The sequence below is a fragment of the Podarcis vaucheri genome (assembly GCF_965113315.1).
Source record: "Podarcis vaucheri genome assembly, chromosome: 3".
Classification (NCBI taxonomy): domain Eukaryota; kingdom Metazoa; phylum Chordata; class Lepidosauria; order Squamata; family Lacertidae; genus Podarcis; species Podarcis vaucheri.
This window is the reverse complement of record NC_138761.1, coordinates 886,240-909,377: the sequence shown is the minus strand read 5'-3', so window position 1 is coordinate 909,377 and position 23,138 is coordinate 886,240. Positions and strand designations below refer to the sequence as shown.

General features: G+C 46.9%; 1 protein-coding gene and 1 long non-coding RNA gene across 3 annotated transcripts in view; both read right to left on the bottom strand.

The window, feature by feature from the left end:
• The window catches only part of LOC309529362 (uncharacterized protein), a 38,129-nt gene extending 14,991 nt beyond the window's left edge, over positions 1–23,138 (bottom strand). The window contains exons 1-3 of one of the 2 annotated variants that reach the window (XM_082217390.1): positions 23,041–23,138; positions 21,262–21,766; positions 20,985–21,066 (exon numbers count right to left, since the gene is read on the bottom strand). In XM_082217390.1, the coding sequence (XP_082073516.1) occupies positions 20,985–21,066; positions 21,262–21,687 (508 nt within the window). In that variant the 5' untranslated portion in view covers positions 21,688–21,766; positions 23,041–23,138. Of the gene's footprint in view, positions 1–20,984; positions 21,067–21,261; positions 21,767–22,291; positions 22,973–23,040 lie in introns of those variants that run through there. The other variant, XM_082217391.1, reaches the window with a different exon arrangement.
• LOC309529819 lies at positions 2,362–4,447 on the bottom strand. Its single transcript, XR_014218490.1, has 2 exons — positions 3,827–4,447; positions 2,362–3,264 (listed from the first exon to the last, which is right to left on the bottom strand). It is a non-coding gene; the product is annotated as an uncharacterized lncRNA (long non-coding RNA).

Genomic DNA, 23,138 nt, shown 5'->3' with positions numbered 1-23,138 from the left:
CCCCCTGCATCCCGGGCTCCCCCTGACCCACAGCCCCCTCCCCGCCCCCCCAAATCCCGGGCTCCCCGTGACCCCCAGCCCCCTCCCCGCCCCCCTGCATCCCGGGTTCCCCGTGACCCCCAGCCCCCTCCCCGCCCCCCTGCATCCCGGGATCCCCGTGACCCCCAGCCCCCTCCCCGCCCCCCTGCATCCCGGGCTCCCCCTGACCCCCAGCCCCCTCCCCGCCCCCCTGCATCCCGGGCTCCCCCTGACCCCCAGCCCCCTCCCCGCCCCCCCTGCATCCCGGGCTCCCCCTGACCCCCAGCCCCCTCCCCGCCCCCCTGCATCCCGGGCTCCCCCTGACCCCCAGCCCCCTCCCCGCCCCCCTGCATCCCGGGCTCCCCCTGACCCCCAGCCCCCTCCCCGCCCCCCTGCATCCCGGGCTCCCCCTGACCCCCAGCCCCCTCCCCGCCTGGGCCAAGGGGGGCAGAGGCCCCCAACTGAGCAGCCCCTCGCAGGACCCCAACCCCCAACCCCTGCAGCCCCCCCGGACCCCCAAGGCCGAGCCAGGAAAGAGGGGGAGACTCACCGGAGGAGACAAGAGGGGGCCGGGGAGGGGCTCCGGAAGACCCGCCCCACCATTTCCTGTCCTCTCTAGGCATGCGGCGCAGCTGCTCTTAACCCTTGCCTAGCCTGGCGCGCCCAGCTGGTCTCCTTTGGGGGGAAAAGGAGCCGAGAAGGAGAAAGAGGAGCCCCCTTCTCCCCCCCCCGGAATGGGCGGGGCGGAAGAAGGGGCGGGGGGGGCCTGGAGGGGATGCAGTGTCCGGCCTCGGGGGCCAGGGCTCAAGGCAGGAGGGCCAGAGCGGACAAGGGAGCAGCAGCCTCCCCGGACCCGGGGACAGGCTAGGGGAGGGCTAAGAATCCGGGATAGCAGTGGGAGGCTCCATGCAGGAGGAGAGCGCCTTGTGCCCTCTAAGGTAGACTGGCTCTGGCCCTGGAGGCTCCATGCAGGACTCCTCAGAAAGCAGGAAGAGCCCTGAGGCAGGGGCATCGCGCCAAAGGGGACCCATCCGGCCCAGGATCCTGCGCCCATAGTGGCACCCAGGCGCCCCAAGCAGGAGGAGAGCGCCTTGTGCCCTCTAAGGTAGACTGGCTCTGGCCCTGGAGGCTCCATGCAGGACTCCTCAGAAAGCAGGAAGAGCCCTGAGGCAGGGGCATCGCGCCAAAGGGGACCCATCCGGCCCAGGATCCTGCGCCCCCAAGCAGGAAGAGAGCATCTTCCTCCCTGCCTTGTGCTCTCCCATTCTAAGGTAGACTGGGTGTGTCCATGGAGGCTCCATGTAGGAAGACCCTGAGGCAGGTGCCTCGTGCCAAAGGGGAGCCATCCGGCCCAGGATCCTGCCCTAGCTGTCCACTTTCAGATTTGAAAATAAGGGATCAGCAGCCTCCCCTGTCCCGGGGACAGTCTATGGGAGATCTAACAATCTGGGATAGCAGCGGGAAACGGCGCTGGAATAAGGGAATTCCCCCCCCCCAAAAAAAAGTGAACGTTGACAGCTATGGATCCTGCGCCCACAGTGGCACCCAGGCAGAAGAGAAGAAGAAGAGTTTGGATTTGATATTCCGCTTTATCACTACCCTAGGGAGTCTCAAAGCGGCTAACATTCTCCTTTCCCTTCCTCCCCCCCAACAAACACTCTGTGAGGTGAGTGGGGCTGAGAGACTTCACAGAAGTGTGACTGGCCCAAGGTCACCCAGCAGCTGCAGGTGGAGGAGCGGAGACGCGAACCCAGTTCCCCAGATTACGAGACTACCACTCTTAACCACTACACCACACAGGCAGGGGTTTCTGTGGTCTATAAGCCACTGAGACTTGGGCTGCCCAGCGGAAGGTCTGTGGTTCCAGTCCCCATGACTGAGCTCCCCTTGCTCTGCCCCAACTCCTGCCAACCTAGCAGTTCAAAAGCACACCAGCGCAAGTAGAGAAATAGGTACCACTGTGGTGTTTCTGTGCGCTCTGGCACTTCTCACAGTGTCCCGTTGCACCAGAAGCGGTTCAGTCCTGCTGCCCATAGGACCCGGAAACCTGTCTGTGGACCAACATGGGCTCCCTCAGCCTGAAGCGAGATGAGCTCTGCGCCCCAGTCGCCTTTGGCGGGACTTGACCGTCCAGCGGCCCTTCCTCACCCAACAGAGGAAGGGAAGGTCCACCTGTTGGACTGAGCAGGAAAAGGGGGGCTGCCTTGGCCTCCCCTTCCCCTTCAGAGCAAGCGCCTCTGGGGCGCAAGAGGGGGGTGCTGGGTCTGCGACTGCCGCTCTCGCTGCCCCCCTGCAACTTCAGCAGGGGCTGTTTATCCAGAGGGGGAAACAAGCCTGGGAGGAGACATTTTACTTCTTTATTAAATTTATATACCGCCCTATGCCTGCAGGCTTTCAGGGCAATTCACAAAATAAAACCAGAATATAAAACCGCAGAATAATCAAAATAAAAACAACAACCACCCGATAAACCCTCCCCCCCCAAACACATTTTAAAAGGCCATAGGATGTCAATCAAATCAACCAAAGGCCTGGTTAAAAAGGAACATTTTTGCCCGGTGCCTAAACGTGTATATCGAAGGCGCTTGGGGGAACTTCCCTGGGGAGAGCATTCTTCACATGGGGAGCCACTGCAGAGAAGGCCCCGTTCCTGTGCTGCCACCCTCTGGGCCTCTCAAGGAGGAGGGACACGAAGAGGGGCCTCAGAAGATGATCTCAGGGTCCGGGGAGGTTCATAGGGAGAGAGGCGGTCCTTGAGGAATTGCGGTCCTGAGCTGTTTAAGGCTTTATAGGTCAAACCAGCACACTGAATGGGCACCCAGTGCAGTCGGACCAGGATTGGTATAATATGTTCAAACCGACTTGCTCCGGTGAGCAACCTGGCCGCTGAATTCTGAACCAGCTGAAGTTTCCAAACCGTCTTCAGAGGCAGCCCTATGTAGAACGCATTGCAGTAATCTAACCTTGAGGTTGCCAGAGCATAGACAACAGTAGTTGGGTGATCCCTGTCCAGACTGGGGCGTAGTTGGGCCACCAGCCGAAGCTGATGGAAGGCACTCTGGGCCACGGAGGCCACCTGAGCCTGGAGTGACAGGAAAGGATCCAGGAGGACCCCAAGCTATGAAGCTGCTCCTTCAGAGGAAGGGTCACCCCATCAAGAGCAGGCCATCTCCCTAGAATGGTATACTAAAAATGATGAAGTTAAATCAGTGATGGGCAAGAGACTTTGGTTATAATATACAATTTCTATCATGGGAAAAGTCATGGAAAGAGGATTTGAAGTTTACGGCTTGCTGTTCCGTTGAAAGAAACCTATATGAAAATGATGTACTGTTGGTACCTAACACTGAGTAAAATTGCAAAAATGTATAGAACCAGCTCAAATTTGTGCTGGAAATGTAAAAGGAAAGAAGGTACCTTTTATCATATGTGGTGGTCCTGTAAAAGCGTTCTGGGAAATGATATATACTGAATCTTGGGCCCGGTCTTATTCAACATCTTTATCAACGACTTGAATGATGGACTCAAGGGCATCCTGATCAAATTTGCAGATGACACCAAACTGGGAGGGGTGGCTAACACCCCAGAGGACAGGATCACACTTCAAAACGACCTTGACAGATTAGAGAACTGGGCCAAAACAAACAAGATGAATTTTAACAGGGAGAAATGTAAAGTATTGCACTTGGGCAAAAAAAATGAGAGGCACAAATACAAGATGGGTGACACCTGGCTTGAGAGCAGTACATGTGAAAAGGATCTAGGAGTCTTGGTTGACCACAAACTTGACATGAGCCAACAGTGTGACGCGGCAGCTAAAAAAGCCAATGCAATTCTGGGCTGCATCAATAGGAGTATAGCATCTAGATCAAGGGAAGTAATAGTGCCACTGTATTCTGCTCTGGTCAGACCTCACCTGGAGTACTGTGTCCAGTTCTGGGCACCACAATTCAAGAAGGACACTGACAAACTGGAACGTGTCCAGAGGAGGGCAACCAAAATGGTCAAAGGCCTGGAAACGATGCCTTATGAGGAACGGCTAAGGGAGCTGGGCATGTTTAGCCTGGAGAAGAGGAGGTTAAGGGGTGATATGATAGCCATGTTCAAATATATTAAAGGATGTCACATAGAGGAGGGAGAAAGGTTGTTTTCTGCTGCTCCAGAGAAGCGGACACGGAGCAATGGATCCAAACTACAAGAAAGAAGATTCCACCTAAACATTAGGAAGAACTTCCTGACAGTAAGAGCTGTTTGACAGTGGAATTTGCTGCCAAGGAGTGTGGTGGAGTCTCCTACTTTGGAGGTCTTTAAGCAGAGGCTTGACAACCATATGTCAGGAGTGCTCTGATGGTGTTTCCTGCTTGGCAGGGGGTTGGACTCGATGGCCCTTCTGGTCTCTTCCAACTCTATGATTCTATGATTCTATGAATTAAAGAAAGCGTTTAATAAAACTTTTGTCATCATCAACATCATCAATTTTAATTTGTATACCGACTTTCTATCTTACAATACTCAAGGTGGTTTACAAGCTGAAGAAACAGAAAACGTACATCTTCTAACAATCTAATGCAATACAAAACATAACTTTAAAATGGGCAGCGTACATCAAAATAGCAACATTCAACCATTAATTAGAATAGTATAACATAATAATAACATATAAAAGTTAAACAGAAATCCACCTAACAGTTACAATAATATCTAAAGTATAATCAATAAAACAACGGCAAGCCACAGTAGACAAAACAATACAAGGCACATTGAGAAGCAGAGGGTGGGCAAGGCAGGTGGAAGGAGGCCTTGCCTGATGGAGTCTCTCCCCTCACCCTTTGTCAGAAAACCAGAGGCTTCTCTCTTATAATATCATATATGTGATGAATTCCCAAAGGAAATAAGAGACTGTTTATGTACGGAATGACGGCAGCAGGAATGTTTTTGGCCCAGAGATGGAAAGAAGGTGAAGTACCGACTAAAGAAGAGCGGCAGACCAAACTGATGGAATGCGCAGAAATGGCGAGACTAAGCGGAAAGATCAGAAACCAGGAAGAACAAGTATTTTTAAAAGACTGGAATAATTTTACTGTACACTTGAAAGACCACTGTAGACAGTTAAAATCACGGGCAGGGATGCAATGACACTTGCAATGTGAACTGAACTTTGGTTACTATGGTGACATAAGAGATGGATAATGGTAAAAGATGCAGGGAAAAGGGAAAAGATAACATCTTTAGAACTGGAACCCATGTGGGGGAAGGTCTGAAGGTGTGAAAGAACCTTGATATTTTGTATGTTTTGGAAAGGTTAGAGTTATTATGTATAACTTTATATAAAACCAATTTAATTTTTTTTAAGAGCAGGCCATCTCCCACCCATCTGGTCTAGGGCACCACCCACTAACTGCCTCAGTCTTATCTGGACTGAGTTTCAGTTTGACATTGTTTTTTTTATATAAGATATTTATTAAGATTTTCAATTTTATACAAGCAAAGAAAAAAATGCAAAAACAAAAATAGAAAAAATATTAAAAACACATACAGTTCACAACTTATTTTTCAATAACATGTTTCCCTGACCTCCTCATATCTCTCCTCCTTGTTTTCTAGTTCAAATTATTTGTTCAGAAAATACTTATCTCATAAGATTACCACTAATTAACACCTTGTTTTCTATCCAACTTCTTGAAACTTAAACTTTTGCCTTAAAATAACCATTTTTCCATAACATTTTATACCATTACAGCTAGGAACCACTTAATTTCAATCCAACATCATTTAACCTTCCTTAATATTGCAATGGGACGCGGGTGGCGCTGTGGGCTAAAGCCTCAGCGCCTAGGGCTTGCCGATCGAAAGGTCGGCGGTTCGAATCCCCGCGGCGGGGTGCGCTCCCGCTGCTCGGTCCCAGCGCCTGCCCACCTAGCAGTTCAAAAGCACCCTCGGGGGCAAGTAGATAAATAGGGGGACCGCTTACCAGCGGGAAGGTAAACGGCGTTCCGTGTGCGGCTCTGGCTCGCCAGAGCAGCGTTGTCACGCTGGCCACGTGACCCGGAAGTGTCCCCGGACAGCGCTGGCCCCCGGCCAATAGATGTGAGATGGGCGCACAAACCCCAGAGTCTGGCAAGACTGGCCCGTTCGGGCAGGGGTACCTTTAACTTTTAATATTGCAATATTTATGTAAATAGTCCTTAAATTTCTTCCAGTCTTCTTCTGCCGACTTTTCTCCCTGGTCACGGATTCTGCCGGTCAATTCTGCCAATCCCATACAGTCAATCAGCTTCATCTGCCATTCTTCCAGAGTGGGTAAATCTTGCGTCTTCCAATACTTTGCAATGAGTATTCTTGCTGCTGTTGTAGCGTACATAAAAAAGTTCTATCTTTTTTTAACACCAATTGGCTGACCATGCCCAAGAGAAAGGCCTCTGGTTTCTTTTCAAAGGTATATTTAAATACCTTTTTCAATTCATTATAAATCATTTCCCAGAAAGCCTTAATCTTAGGGCACGTCCACCAAAGGTGAAAAAATGTACCTTCATTTTCTTTACATTTCCAACATTTATTATCGGGCAAATGGTAGATTTTTGCAAGCTTGACTGGGGCCATGTACCACCTATATATCATTTTCATAATATTTTCTCTTAAGGCATTACATGCCGTAAATTTCATCCCTGTGGTCCACAACTGTTCCCAGTCAGCAAACATAATGTTATGTCTAACATCTTGAGCCCATTTAATCATAGCAGATTTAACCGTCTCATCCTGAGTGTTCCATTTCAACAGCAAGTTATACATTTTTGGGTTCAAGCAATTCTGTTTCCAATTTAGATTTTTCTGTTGAGGTTGGAACTTAACGGGTTAAGTTCTTCCCATGATGCCACACCATTCTGACGTCAAATTTGGAAGCTTGGGAGGAGCTTGGGAAGAGTATGCCAGTCCCACTCGGTACTTTGTGGGGAAAGGATGCAGTTTTGTCATGGCTGCAAATAGTCCTGGAAATTCCTGAGAAATGTTGGAATAAAAGCTGTAAATAGACAAACCTGGACTGTGTGTGTTTGTCTGGAAGCCAAGCTACATGACAGTTTTACACCGCTGTGTAATCTCTGCTACGGCGTGACTGAGAGATCGGAGCAGAGCGTGCCGCAGGAGAAGTGTGCCGGGCAGTAAAGAGCTAATTGAGGATCGTAAATCAATTAGCGGGGGTCGCGCCAGATCAAACAAATTGCACAGGTTATGGATACCCTAAATCACCTATCGTAAAACTGTCACGGAAGAGCTGCCGGGAGCTGAGAAATCTGCGGTGTCTAGCAGAGGAGCACGGAAGTAAGCAAGCAAGCAAGCTGAAAGACGCTGTTGCTGAATGCTGTGGAGCTGTGAGCTGAGAGCAGCAAGGAAACGTTTCTCCTCGCCAGAAGAGCTGGTGCTTTTGTAAGTACAGCTTGGGGCCCCTGGGGAGAACAGGAGAACATGGCAGATGGCCAGGAGGTGGTTCAAGCTCCGTTTGAACAGCTTGAGGAACTCACCGCCCAAGCGTGGAATACCTGGGCAAGATGGGTGAGAGCGTGGTTCATAGCCACGGAAGTTTGGGACATTTCCCAGAGGGAACCAGTGCAACTGGTGGACAGAGATGCAGGAAAGCTGAAGTCTGTTTCTCTGGAGGAGAAAATGCAGAGGGAGAAAGCTATGAGAGCTGAGGTCTGCATGTTGAGAGCAGGTGTTCATGCAAATTTGCAACATCACCTGGATGGCGTTGAATCTGCGTGTGAGGCCTGGAGTGTGCTGAAACGTCTGTGTGAAGGCTCAGCAGGAGGCCAAGAGCAGATGGAAGCTGAAAGCCTAGAGATGGCTGGAGCCCCTGTTCCTGATGATTTAGCCTCAAGGAGTGCTAGTGAGCAAGTCGGGGGGGCGGAAAGTTCCAAAGGCAAGTTTGAAAAGTTTTCCACTGAATCTGCTGGAATGGAGCGGCAGTTCAGGGGGGGCGGATCTGGCAAGGAGTGCTTCTCCGGAAGAAGGAGAAGGAGGCCAGCTGGGAGGAACCCCAGGCAGTGTTTTTCCACTGGAGTTCGTCGGTGCTACGTGTGTGGATCCCACGGTCATTTCAAAAGAGACTGCCCACAGAGAGCAGCTGCACAGGAAGGCTTCAAGGACACCTTCCATGGAAATCAGTCGGGTTTCCATGGGAACCAGTCTGGAAGGGGAGGTCAGCGTGGGAACGCAAGAGAAGGACGAGGAAAACAACGTCAGGAGACTTATCAAATCACGGCTAGTCTGGCGTTGGCTGAAGACAGCCGTGGGACAAGCCAAGAGCTAAGTTTTGTTATTGACTCTGCAGCTAATCGCAATTTGATTCCAGAGACACCTGCTGTCGAGAGGTGGGACTGCACGGCAATTCCTGCCGGGAAAACTGTACTGTTTGCAAATGGACAGAAAAGAAATATGACTAATGCTGTAAATTTGCATTTTTGTATTTTACAGGAAACGTTGGAGTGTTGTACTGTTCCTGGGATGCAACACTGTCTTTTATCTGTGCCGTATTTACTGAAAAAGGGATTTACGGTTTGTTTTCAGGGTGATGTGTGCACAATCTCCAAAGGAGGGAGGATGCTTGCCAAGGTTAAAAAGGGGCAGAATGATCTCTTCATTCTTAAAACGTCTCTGGAGGGTGGTGGGAAGGTTGAGAAAGCACAAGCACTGCGTGCTACAATTCCCAATCATGATTCATGCGTACATGCTTGGCATACACGTACAGCTCATAGTTCTCTTGAAGAACTACAGGTGCTGCCAGAAGTTTCCAATGGTTGTAATATCTCAGAATGTGGACATGCTGTAAGTTGTGAAACTTGCAGACTGGCAAAGGTAAAAGGATGCAGTTATCCAAAGGTTGAAAGGATAACAACAAGGCCTTTTGAACTGATTCACATAGATTTGTGGGGTCCTGTAAAGGAACCAAGTCTGGGAGGGTCAAGGTTTCTGCTCTCGATGCAGGAGGATTTTACTCAGAATTCCTGGATACATGGCCTCAAATCCAAGGATGATGCAGCACAGCTGATCAAAGGGTGGATTGAGGGGGTGGAACAAAGGTTTTCCACCAAAGTGCAAGCTGTCACAAGTGACAGAGGAGCTGAGTTTACAGGTTCTGCTTTGCAGAAGTACTTTCGCAAGAAAGGGATACGTCACACAGTGACTTCACCCAATCAGGGGGGGGTGGCAGAACGGAAGTGTCAGGCTCTGGTTAAAACTGCACAGGTGTTGCTGGAAGACTCTGGGTTACCTCCAAGGTTTTGGCTGGAGGCAATCAAGTATGTAAGCTTCACCTGGAATCGCACCTACAATTCCATGGTAGGGGACACACCGTTTGGTTTGTTGCATGGCAGGAAACCCCAGATTCATTTTTTGCGTATGTTCGGGTCACGTGCGTCTGTGCCGGTACCTGCTGCTTTGCAGGGGCCAGACGGATCCAAGTTCCGAAAAATGATCTTCTGTGGGTATGAGCCAACAGCGAGTGCATGGAGGTTTGCATTTCCATCAGGTGATCAGAGTAAGTTGCTGATCAGTAAACACGCTGAGTTCTATGAGCAGGATAAAAAGACACAAGCTGCTGTCAAGCGTGATGTTCTTTCAGAGTGTCTCTCTGATTCAGAACAGGAAGATTATGAGGGGGAGGAAGGAGAGGCTGAGTCTGATGATGACGATCAGGTAACTGACCAAAGTCAGGAACAGGAGGAGGTATCGGTAGTTTCTCCACAAGATGTAAGGAGAACACCCAAAAGCGAGCCCAGTTCCCCTGTGAGTGTAATGGAGAGGATTCGAAAACGTTTTAAGTCAGAGGGGGAATCCCGTGATGCTGAGGACACATTTCCTGGTGGCAGTGAGTCAGAGGTAACATCTGAGTTTATGCCCAGAAGGTCTAGTCGCACAACAAAGGGCATTCCACCTGAAAGATACCAGGCAACATGTGCGTGGGCGAGATTCGCACAGTGTGATTCTGGGAGTGTTGAAAGGGTTCAACAGGTGCCTGGGAAAGATGCTGGGAAGGAGCACAAGGCAAAGGGTAAGGTGTTGAACTCAAAAGGGTCTTGTCAGAAGGTGCAGCAAGGGGGGGTGTTGAGGTTGGAACTTAACGGGTTAAGTTCTTCCCATGATGCCACACCATTCTGACGTCAAATTTGGAAGCTTGGGAGGAGCTTGGGAAGAGTATGCCAGTCCCACTCGGTACTTTGTGGGGAAAGGATGCAGTTTTGTCATGGCTGCAAATAGTCCTGGAAATTCCTGAGAAATGTTGGAATAAAAGCTGTAAATAGACAAACCTGGACTGTGTGTGTTTGTCTGGAAGCCAAGCTACATGACAGTTTTACACCGCTGTGTAATCTCTGCTACGGCGTGACTGAGAGATCGGAGCAGAGCGTGCCGCAGGAGAAGTGTGCCGGGCAGTAAAGAGCTAATTGAGGATCGTAAATCAATTAGCGGGGGTCGCGCCAGATCAAACAAATTGCACATTTTCCACCTGGAAGCCAATTTTCTTATCCAAATTATAAGCCTCCGTTATCTGAAAATAGTGTAACCAATCTTGCACCTTATTTTTTAGTTTCTCAAAACTCTGCAGTTTCAATCTATCTCCTTCTTGTTCCAAAATCTCCCAATATTTCAGCCATTTGGCCTCCATATTAAGCTTTTTCTGTGCTTTCGCTTCCATTGGCAACAACCACCTTGGGGTTTTATTTTCCAATAAATCCTTATATCTAATCCAAACATTAAACAAAGCTCTCCTGACAATATGATTTTTAAATGCTTTGTGTGCTTTAACCTTGTCATACCACAAATATGCATGCCATCCAAAAACATTATTAAAGCCTTCTAAATCCAAAATGTCTGTGTTCTCAAGAAGCAGCCAATCTTTCAGCCAGCAAAACGCTGCTGATTCATAATAAAGTTTGAAATCTGGCAGGGCAAATCCACCCCTTTCTTTTGCATCAGTTAATATCTTAAATTTTATCCTGGGCTTCTTGCCCTGCCAGACAAATTTAGAAATGTCTTTCTGCCACTTCCTGAAACAGTCCATCTTGTCCACAATTTGCAGTGTTTGAAACAAAAACAACATTCTAGGCAATACATTCATCTTTATAGCTGCAATTCGACCCAACAAGGAAAGCTTCAGATTTGACCATATTTCTAAGTCCTTTTTCACTTCCAACCAACATTTTTCATAGTTATCTTTAAACAAATTCCCATTTTTGGCTCTCATGTTAATCCCCAGGTATTTCACTTTCATCACAACAGTTAAGCCTGTTTCATTCTGAAACTTCTCTCTTTCAGTCAATGTTAAGTTTTTCTCTAGAACCTTAGTTTTTGATTTGTTCAATTTAAATCCTGCCACCTGACCAAATTCTTGAATTAATTCTAATACTCTTTTAGTACTAGATTCTGGTTCTTGTAGCGTCAAAACTAGGTCATCTGCAAATGCTCTCAATTTGTACAGTTTAGCTCCGACCTGTATACCTTTAACCAACCGGTCCCTTCTAATCATATTCAGCAGGACCTCCAGAACCGATATAAAAAGCAGTGGGGAAATTGGGCACCCCTGTCGTGTCCCTTTTTCTATCTTAAATTGTTCCGTAACCACATTATTTACAATTAACTTAGCCTTTTGTTCAGAATATATTGCATCTATACCGTTCTCAAAACCTTGGCCTACCCCCATCCCCTGTAGGTTCTTTTTCATAAAACTCCAAGAAATATTGTCAAAGGCTTTCTCCGCATCCACAAATATCAAAACTGCTTTAGTGTTTATATTCACTTCTAGCTTTTCCAAAATGTCAATTACATTCCTCAGATTATCCGACAGATGTCTTCCCGGTAGAAAGCCCGCTTGGTCCTTATGAATCTCTTCAATCAGTACTTTTTTCAACCTCTTAGCTAAAATATCAGCAAAGATTTTGTAATCCACATTTAATAAGGATATGGGACGGTAGTTCTTAAGTTGAGTCTTTTCAGTCTCTGTTTTGGGTATAAGTGTAATATAAGCCTCTTTCCACGTTTCAGGTGCCCTTTTCCCCTCCAAAATTTCATTGCAGACTTCCTTCAAGGGTTGTATTAACCAGTCCTTCAAAGATCTGTAATATCTGGAGGTCAGTCCATCCGGTCCTGGAGACTTGCCTAATTGCATATTTTGAATGGCACCTTCAATCTCCTGGTCTGAAATTTTACAGTTCAACAATAATTTACTTTCTTGTGAAATTTTTTGTAATCCATTTGTCTTCAAAAAACAGTCAATGTCTGTTTCACTCTGTGGCCCTTGTGCGTATAATTGTCTAAAGTACTTCTGGAAGCAATTTCTTATTTCATTTGGATTATGTATGTCTTTTCCTTCTACTTCCAAATTTGTAATGGTATTTAATTTCTGTCTTTTTTTCAATTGCCAAGCCAATAACTTCCCACATTTGTTCGCTGATTCAAATGTCTTCTGCCTCATTTGTTTTATTTTCCATTCTATTTCCTGATTCATCAGCTCCATATATTGTACTTGGCAAAGTTTTATTTCTCTCAAAATCTCCTGCTAATTTGGCTTTACTCTCAATTTTTTCTCACCTTCTTTAATTTTCTCTAAAATTTTATCTTTTCTCATTTCGACTTCTCTTCTTTATTGCATTCTGTTGTATCAGAAATCCTCTCATTACAGCTTTACTTGCGTCCCAGATCACTCTTTTTTCAACATTTGTTGGCATATTTATTTCAAAATAGTCTCTCAAAGTTTTTTGGGCCTTCTTGTATACTTCTTCATCTCTAAATAGGGTGTCATTCATCCTCCATCTAAAGGTGCTGGTTGTTGTTTGCTTCATCTCCATCTTAACAGCATTATGGTCAGAGCAAGTTTTTGGGCAGATTTCCACTTTTTTTTCTCTTTGGTGCCATTCCTCTAGTAATCCAAATTTGATCAATTCTAGTCCACGTCATCTTGGCTTCAGAGAAAAAAGTTCCCTCTCTCCCCAGGGGGTTCTTAGTTCTCCAGATGTCAATCAAGTCCATATTGTCAGTCATTTCAAAGAACGTTTTTGGTAGTCTACCATCTTTGGTGACTACCTGTTTTTGTGCCTTGTCCATGTTTGTAGATACAACTCCATTCAAATCTCCCATCAGGATTATATTAAAGTCCATAAGAGTCTCGTGCAGCTTCTTAAAAAAATTCAGATTTCCCCTCGTTCGGTGCATACACCCCTACAATCAAAAATTTCTCTCCTTGAAGTTGAATTTCAATTGCCAAATATCTTCCTTGTTCATCTTTAAAAATTAATTTCGGTAAAAGTTTCTCCTTTGCATATATCACCACTCCTCTCTTTTTAACCTTATCAGATGAAATAAACTCTTGTCCCAATCTCTTATTAATAAGTAATTTCCTGTGCAGTCTCATTACGTGTGTTTCCTGTAGACATATCAAGTCCAATTGTTCTTTTCTTAAAATATGAAAAACACCTTTTCTCTTTCGAGAGGAATTCAGTCCATTACAATTCCAGCTTAAAAGTTGCAACGCCATAATGAATTACTTAGTTTTTCCTCCTACTGCACCAAGTTGTTGTTGTTCTTCTGTCAGTGGTTTATCTTTCCCTGGGCCGAGGAGTCCAAATGTTAAGTTTGCTATGTCTAAGATTCCTTTTCCTGGTGCTGATGGCTCCTCACCAGACTCCACTTCCTTCTGTAGATCCTCCTCGTGGTCCTTCAAAAACTTGTCTTCATCAGTTACTGTCCTTATTCTTATTTTCTTTCCTCTATATTTGAAAGACAGACCTTGGGGAAATTCCCACCTGAAGAGTATTTTATTTATTCTCAGTAGAACAACCAAATCTCTGTAGTAGGCCCTTATGTCCAAGATATGTTTGGGTATATCCTTGAAAATCTCCACAAATGAATCTTGAATTTCCAGTGTTCTTTGATAGTGCAAATTTAAAATTTTATCTCTTTCTTCTTTTGTTCTTAAAGTGATCAAACAATCTCTTGCTTTGTTCTTTCCTTGTCTTTTACCAAGCCTAAATACACTCACTATCTTAAGTTCTTCATTCCCCAGGTCCTGTTGCCAAAAGTCAGTTAGTTCCTTTGTAAGGAAGTCTACCAGATTGTCTTTCTCACTTTCTGGGACTCCCCTAATTCTTAAATTCCTCTCCTTTCTTTGTAATTCTATCATAGACAGTGTCAGGTCATGCTCTTCTAATTTCTTATATACCGGTGGTATCTTCTCTTGAACAGCGGTGGCAATTTCCTTAGCTTCCTCTGCTAACTTTCGAGTTGAGGCCGATTCCTCCAATAATTTCTCGATAGACTGTGTATTAGAATTCACCTTATTTCCCAATTCATTTATACTTGTGGTATTCAAATCAATTTTTTGCTGAGGCTTCAGCTACTTGTTTATTTGTCTCTGCAACCTGTTTAGCTAATTTTTCCAAAGATGCGTCAATCTTGCCAAATGCTTGAGCCAATAGCTCTTCAGATGACATAGTCTTTGATTTTACTTGTGCAGCTGCAGCCCCTACTGTACCTGCTGTTCCGGATGTTGAGGCCCTTCTCTGATGTGCAGTGTCAATCTTGTATTGTCTACCAGACCTGGTAGTTTTTTCCTGTGGCAGCTCTATCTTTCCTTTGTCATCTGCCATAACACTCTCACATGCAGCCCAAGGTCACTCTCACGCCTGGAAGAATTTATTTTGAAGAGGAATTTTCCACTGTTCAATTGCTTGGTGGCTTAGTTGTTATTGCAACATAGTCTCCTCTTGGGCGACACAGTTCCAGCTTCGCTTTGCAACTTTTAAAACTGATAAAGTCTTAAATATGCCCCCAGAATCCCTTAAAAGCCACAAACAAAGTCGTTAAAAGTTACCTTCTTTCTTAAAACAGTTTTGGAACACTGTATCTTTTGCAGAATTGAATCACAGTTCTTGCCCCTTAAAGTGGTAACAATTCATCCCACTGTTCGGCTTCCCTAACATAAGCAGTCCGTTCCCAGGTCTCAAAGGCAGCAGAAATACCTTTCCTTCCCTCCTTTCTTGCAGAACAAGTATTTCTCAAATTTCCCCCCTCTGTGCCTGCAAACAGAGGGGGAATCTCCATTTTGGTGTTGGATTTGAAGCTTTTAAAAAGACTTCTTTCAAAGTTACAGCTTTGCAGTCTCTTTGCTTTGATCTATTTGCAGTCCGGAAAGGCAGACTTCCTGTTTTTACCTTTCCCGTTTCGGCCAAATTGACAATAAATTTTCTTCCAAATGGTGCATTTACACCTACTCACGGGTAGTTACTTTGAAGTCCAATTGCCCAGAGAAGAAATCAGCGCTCTCCGACCCTGGTCGTGCGGCTTCACTCCGCGGAGTTGGTAAACAGCTCTCAGCCCCACGCCGCTCTCCCCCGTTCCGTTCCAAAGCCTTTAAAAAGGCTCCTTCGCAGTGGGGGGGGCGCAAATGGAGCCCGCCGAGCCTCCACGTTCACAGGCTTCACCGCCTGTGATTTCTTCGGATCTCCGGTTCACTGCAGCGGCAGGACCCAGCTCCGCGAAGCCGATTCCCTCCGGAGCTCAGAGGGAATCCGCCATTAGATCACCGGCGCTGACCGGAAGTGAGTTTCAGTTTGACATTGAGTTTCAGACATCCACTCCACCTTCCTCCCAGGGAAGGCAAAAAGAGCAGAGACTGCTAGACTACTAAAAATGCTGAAAAACGGAGGCACACATTCCATGCTGGATGCCATCAGACGGTTGACTCATGTTCAGCTTGAGGTCCACTAAGGCCATTAGACCTCTACAATTCTATGGGAAACGGGGGGCCACTAGGGGGCGCATAGGAAGATGGCTGACAATAACATTGAGGTCCAGCGCCGAGGGCCTTCTGGCGGTTCCCTCACTGCGAGAAGCAAAGCTACAGGGAACCAGGCAGAGGGCCTTCTCGGTAGTGGCGCCCGCCCTGTGGAAAGCCCTCCCATCAGATGTCAAAGCGATAAATAACTACCTGACATTCAGAAGACATCTTAAGGGAGCCCTGATCAGGGAAGTTTTAAATCTGTGATATTTTACTGTATTTTTGGTTTCTATGGAAGCCGCCCAGAGTGGCTGGGGAAACCCAGCCAGATGGGCGGGGTACAAATAATAAATTATTATTATTATTATTATTATTATTATTATTATTATTATTATTATTATTATTATCTCTCCGACCCACAGGAGGTAATTTGGAGGCTATGTTGGGAGTAATTAGCCTCCCTACCCACTCAGGTCGGTGAGTGGGGCCATATGCCTGCTGTGCCCGATACCACCCCCAAATATTTGAGGGGGAAGGGGGATGGGGGCATTAGGCACAAAAACCCTCCTGTGGGATCTCGGCACTCCTGGACGCTGTCTCTGACCTGCGCCACTAGCTGCAAGAACTTCAAAGGAAACAATTTGGCACGAAGGAATGCACATACTTCATGAAATGAGGAGGAGTGAGTGAAGACTGCAACAGAAGAGGTCTCTGGAAAAGCAAGTTTTAAATTATGAGAAGATACGTCAAGATACGGTATGGCAAATGACTGATGGGGGAGGGGGGAAAACATTTTCTTTTACTAAGTGATACCCCAAGAATCCCCTCCCTTCAGGAGTCAAAAGCCAGAAATGAGGTTTTAAGGACTTAAGCTGTGAATCTAAGGCTGTGTGGAGATAAACTTTCGAACCAAAGCATGTTTTAGAAGACTGTGGAATGTATAAGAGCTTTGCTTCTGATGCAGTTAAAAATGTCGTCGACGCCATCTTAGGAAGCTCTGTCGGAGGAATCAGCCTGGGAGGTGGAAGAGAGTGTGTTTACATCGTGGGAGAGACCCCTCAAAGAGGCTTTAGGTACGACAGAGCTATAAATTTACGAGGGAAAAAGTGATCTTATCTCCGAAGGTGACGATTTATGGGAACTAACTGGAATTGAGGATTTACGACGGGAAACCTACGCAGGAGTATTATTGGTGTTTATCGGCTTAAGGAGACCATGAGAAGAGACCATAAAGGACAAAGAGAAAATATTTGATTAAGAGTGATGTGGAAACAGCAAGATATGAATATATGTTTGGACTGTTTGAACATCTATTTGGACTGATTTGGACTGATTTGGACATTAATGCAGAAGGAATGATTAGATCAGAATTCTTCCTCGGATCTGGAAGTATGGGACCCCCCAACAAAATTTAAAAAATTCGGCTCTGTAATTTGGAATTTATGTGATGTGGTTTGATTTGAAGTGATTGGCCGGTTAATAAAATTTATTTAAAAATAAAATAAAATATGATTCTATGGGAAACATCACACTTGCCGGCAGCACATGTGAAAAGGATCTAAGGGTCTTAGGACACCAAAAGCTTAACATGAGTCAACAAGGTGAGTCCGTAGCAAAATAAGCTAATGCTATTTTAGGCTATCTCAACAGGCGTCTAATGTCCAGGTCATGGGAAGTAAGACTATGTTCCCTTCTGCCTTGGTCAGACCACACCTGGAGTCCTGTGCTCAATTCTGGATGTCACAATCAAAGGAGGATATTGAGAAGTTGGAATCTGTGCAGAGAAGGGTGACCAATATAATCAAGCATTTGGAAACCAAGCCTTTTAAGGAACGATAGAAGGAGCTGGGTAGGCTTAGTCTGCAAAAGAGGAGATTGAGAGGGGATAGGAGACCCATCTTCAAATACCATGATTCTCCTTGCTGTGAGTTCCTTGATGGTAAGTGAGACTTGTCTTCCATTTGAAGCTCTTTCCACATTCCAAGCACTGATATGGTCTCTTCTCACAGTGAATTGTTTGATGGGAAGTAAGGGTAACCTTCTGACTGAAGCTCTTTCCACATTCCAAGCATTGATATGGCTTCTCCCCTGTATGAATTCTTTGATGGGAAGTGAGACTATTTTTGTGCCTAAAGCTCTTTCCACATTCCAAGCACTGATATGGTCTCCCCCCTGTATGAATTCTTTGATGGGAAGTGAGACTATTCTTACAAGTGAAGCTCTTTTCACATTCCAAGCACTGATATAGTTCCTCCCCTGTATGAATTCTTTGATGGGAAGTGAGCTGGCAGCCCTTAATGAAGCCCCTTCCACATTCAAAGCATTTATATGGTTTCTCCACTCGGTGAATTCTTTCATGTGAAGTAAGGGTACCCTTCCGACTAAAATTCTTTCCACATTCCAAGCACTGATATGGTTTCTCCCCTGTATGATTTCTTTGATGATCTGTGAGCTGAACTTTCTGCCTGAAGCTCTTTCCACATTCCAAGCACTTGTATGGTTTCTCCCCTGTATGAATTCTTTGATGATCTGTGAGCTTAGCTTTCTGCCTGAAGCTCTTTCCACATTCCAAGCACTGATATGGTTTCTCCCCTGTATGAATACTTTGATGGGATATGAGATGGTCCTTCCAACTGAAGCTCTTACCACACTCCAAGCACTGATATGGTCTCTCCCGGCTGTGAATTGTTTGATGATAAGTGAGATGTCTCTTCAGTTTGAAGCTCTTCCCACATTCCAAACACTGGTGGGGTTTCTCCCCTTTGTGAATTATTTCATGTGAAGTAAGGTAATCCTTCCGACTAAAATTCTTTCCACATTCCAAGCACTGATATGGTTTCTCTCCTGTATGAATTCTTTGATGGGAAGTGAGACTATTTTTGCAACTGAACCTCTTCCCACATTCTAAGCACTGATGGGGTTTCTCCCCTGTATGAATTCTTTGATGGTCCTTGAGCACATGCCTGTAACTGAAGCTCTTCCCACATTCCAAACATTGATGGAGTTTCTCCCCTGTATGAATTTGTTTATGGAAAGTGCGAAATGTCTTCTGACGAAATGTCTTACTATCTTCCAAGTTCCGATGATTTTTCCCAACAGGATATATTTTATGGGAAGTAGAATGGGAGCTCAGACTATAACTCTCTCCACACTCCAAATATTTATACAACTTCCCCACTGTGTGAATGTTGTCACGGTTCCCCTTGTTCATAATTTCCAATCCATCACCACCTGCATCAAAGAGAGAAACCGATTAGAGCCTCAGGAAGAAATAGAGCCCCAAATTATGGAAGACTGCTAATTAAAGTTTGTGATAGATGAAGAACGGAAGGGAGTTAGATCTAAGGCCTTACTACAAGGTTCACTGCCTTTGTTGACTCTCCTTGACGCACAGATTGATGGGAACCTGAGATTCAAACAGCCTGGGATCTTCCAGGGTGGATTTTGTTTGACCTAATCGTGGAATCTGCCCCATCTGCAAGGTCAGTTGTCTCTTTGGTGAACCAGAAAGCCACCGAAGCAAAAACAGAAAACCTCACAGAAGCTGCTAATTCTTCTGCCAACACATGGAAGGTTACATTCAAGAAGGTCTGGACAGCTCAGAGCAGCCTGGTCATGCTTTAAAAAGGCATATGTGGGGCAAGAATATTTGCAGACAGAACAGTAGATTCAAGGTGAGATGGGGGAAGGAGAATCCCAGATGCTGTCAAGCGCCCTCAAAATATTGCGGGATTCTCACAGGTGGAGGTAGGGGTGGGTGGGTTTGGGTGGGTGGGTGTATTTCAAAACATATAGTCCAGCAGGAATCCTTACTGAGAGAGTCCACAATCCTACGATTCTCCTCCATGACTTCCTTATGCAGAGCTCTCTGGTCAGGATCCAGCAACGCCCACTCCTCCTCTGTGAAATACACAGCGACATCTTCAAAGCACAGAGGACCCTGAAGGAAAAGGAAAAAGGTCCTCTTCTGAGACAGCACAAAGATTATCCACTATACATTGCTCAGTTGTTTTTTGTGCGCTAATTGTTGTGTTGTTACAATGGGATTATTTGGCTGCACGTTTTAGGTCTGGATGCCTATTCTAGCATTTCAATGATTTATTTTACTGTGCATTCTAATGATGGGTATCAATCTTTGTGTGAATGGGTGGAACTCCGCATGCTGTTCTTCAAATTATTCTGTCTGTGGAAGTATTCCTGTTTGGCAGACAGAACGCTCCCTTCTCTACTCCCGCTGTGCGATGCTTGGGGGGGCGATGGGACCCTCCCTCTGCCCTACAGCCAACTTCAAGGGGCTCATGGGGGCACAGAGTGGGGGAGGAGGGGATTCCCCTTCTTCAGCTGATGGGGCTGCTGAGGTGAATCCCGGCCACTGTTTGCTATGGCTTCTCAGCTGCTTAGAAGCCTGATTAGTTCAATATAGAAATATAACTGCAGCTACTGATAAATCATAGTAATAAAAGTGACATTCCGAAGCCCAGTTAAGGAGAGATGGCTGTTCATTCCTGTCAGCACATAAACCTTCCTGAATGGCATTGTCCATCTTTGTTCAGGACAGAGGCTATGACAGAAGCCAAGAGGAGGAGAAATTCTTTCCGGCCCAGAGGCTCCCTGGCTGCCCCACTCCTCTGACTCTTTCCCCACAAAGCTCTTTCCCCATACCAGATCTGTTTCCACAGCTGCTGCTTCTCCTCCGTTCTCATGAAAAGATGGATGAGGAGGTCTGGGGGGCATCCTTCGGTCACCTGCGAGAGACAAAAGTCAAAGGGAAGCCATCAGCTCCTGCGTCTCTCACTTCTTCAGACACACTGAAACAGGCGGCTGAAAGAGACTTCTGTTTCAGTGTATCTGAAGTAGTTTGCATGCACACGAAAGCTCATACCAATAACAAACTTAATTAGTCTATGAGGTGCTACTAGAATGATTTTTTTTATATTGTTTCAACTACAGCTGACCAACACGGCTACCTACCTGTAACTAGAGGTCCAGCACTTAGAGATAAGGGCCATAGATGTGTCATGGAAAAGGTCTTGCTTGTTGAGTGCATTTTGACATTGTACCCATTTCAAATTTGTGTTCTTCAAAATACATCTGCCCTCCTTTGGGCTCTTGGCCCCAAGTGCCTCCCCCCCTAAAGATGAACAGAACCCAAAGATTAGTTTCAAGATCCACAGAAGGAGAAGAAAGACAAGTTCCTCCTTACCCAGTGGCCTCCCTCTGGCGTCCAACGGAGTCTTCTCTGCCTCACAGGAATCCAGGCCCATTTCCGCAAAGAGATCCTTTCCCTGAAAGAGTAACAAGGGTTCAAAACAGAGAATGGGGAGAAGGGTTAGAAAAGGAATGATCGGCGCAAACACTTTAGGGGAGCAGATCTCATGCCTTGCTTCTCCAAAGAGGGCGAGCCGTTAGGAGAGCATCTTGGAAGGCTCCCTGTCTTGCTTGGAGCCCCTTGGGAGTTTCCAGAGGAAAGTCTCTCTCACCTGCTGCTCTGCCTGCTTCCTCTCCTCTGCCTGACTCAGGAGGAAACCTTCGGCCAGGGCTACAGCCTGGGAACTGGTCTCTGCTCCACATTCCCTCACCCAGCTCTCCATCTCCAGCGGAAGGACAGCCAGGAACTGCTCCAAGATCACCAGGTCCAACATCTGAGCTTTCGTATGACTTTCTGGCTTCAGCCACCGACAGTCAAGGTGGTGGAGTCGGCCGCAAGCCTCTCGGGGTCCTTTGGCCTCCTGAGAGCCGGACTGCCTCAACTGCTGGCTCTCCACCTCTGAGCAGAGGGTGTCCTCCTCACCCGGGATCTTCTGCACTGAGTTTTCCCATAATCCCCCACTGCTCCCAGTTTGGAGGGCAGGGCCTCCTCCTGCTTCAGGGCCAGCTGAGTCTTGCTCATCCATCTGGGCTCTCATGAAGCCTCCAAGAGATCGGAAGGAATCCTTTCGTCTTCTGCCAAGTTCTGATGGTCCGATTTAGAGGTGCTAGCAAATCCTACAAAGCAAACATATTGGTCTGTTATCAGACTGATACATGGTCAGGAGAAGAGAAATGTTTCCTGAGGAAGCGTGGATGAGTCTTGCTAGGAACCAGGGCTGGACTGCACCACTGCCCTGACTCTGAACCTTCATTAACAGGAAAAAAGGAAGAGGAAAGAGAAGGAAGCGTCTAGCCCTGGTCTAAGGAAAGCGACCATGGAGAATTGCCTCACTGACAATTTCATGACCCAGAAGGTGGAAGAAACAAGAAGGGGATCATCTGTCTTGGACCTAGTCCTCAACAACAGATGGGAACTGATCAACCAAGTGGAAGTACTGGGAAACCTGGGAGGAAGTGATCATGTCCTCCCCTGAGACAGAGGGAAAGGCAAGCTGAGTGTAGTCAGGAATTCACTTTAAGGCGGGCAATTTAAGAAGGCTTAAGGAGATACTGGGTGAGATCCTATGTTCTGAAATACTGAAAGAAATGGGAGCTTCTCAAAGGTGAAATATTGAAGGCCCAAATGCAGGCAGTGCCAACAGGAAAGAAAAGTGAGAGGCTTCCTCTTCAGTCTGGGGGATGCAGATCTGAGCATTTGGGGAAAGACCTGCGATTTATGTCTGGGCTGCAGTTTTCCATTTCATTGCAGAGTGCTCACTGGAAGGACAGATCCTGAAGCTGAGGCTCCAAGACTTTGGCCACCTCATGAGAAGAGAAGACTCCCTGGAAGAGACCCTGATGTTGGGAAAGATGGAGGGCACAAGGAGAAGGGGACAACAGAGGACGAGATGGTGGGACAGTGTTCTCGAAGGTACCAGCATGAGGGAGGCAGTGGAAGACAGGAGGGCCTGGCCTGCTCTGGTCCAGGGGGTCACCAAGAGGCGGGCACGACTAAAGGACTCAAGAGCAGGACTAGATGTCCTCTGGGTCCCCTCCGAGTCCCCAAGGCTTCCTCCTCGGTCTGGGGGAGGCAGATCTGAGCCTTGAGGTCTGGGCTGCAGTTTTCCGTTTCCTGGCGGAGCTGGAAGGGCCCCGCGGGGTCCTCAGTCCAGCCTCTGGACCTGCCTTTCTCCTGCTGGGGCCCCAGATGTGGCTGGACTACAACTCCCATCACCCCCCGCTAGCCAGGCCAGGGCTCAGGGATGGTGGGAGTTGTAGTCTGGGGACCCCCAGCTGGAGAAACCCCCTCGCCCCCCCCTTTGCCAAGCCCTGCCTGCCCCTCCCTGCAGGAGCCCCCCCCCATAGGACCCCCTGCACCCCGGGACCCCGAGACCAGAGAGGAGACTCACCGGAGGAGACAAGAGGGGGCCGGGGAGGGGATACGGAAGACCCGCCTCCGTCACTTCCTGTCCTCTCTAGGCGTGCGGCTCAGCTGCTCTTAACCCTT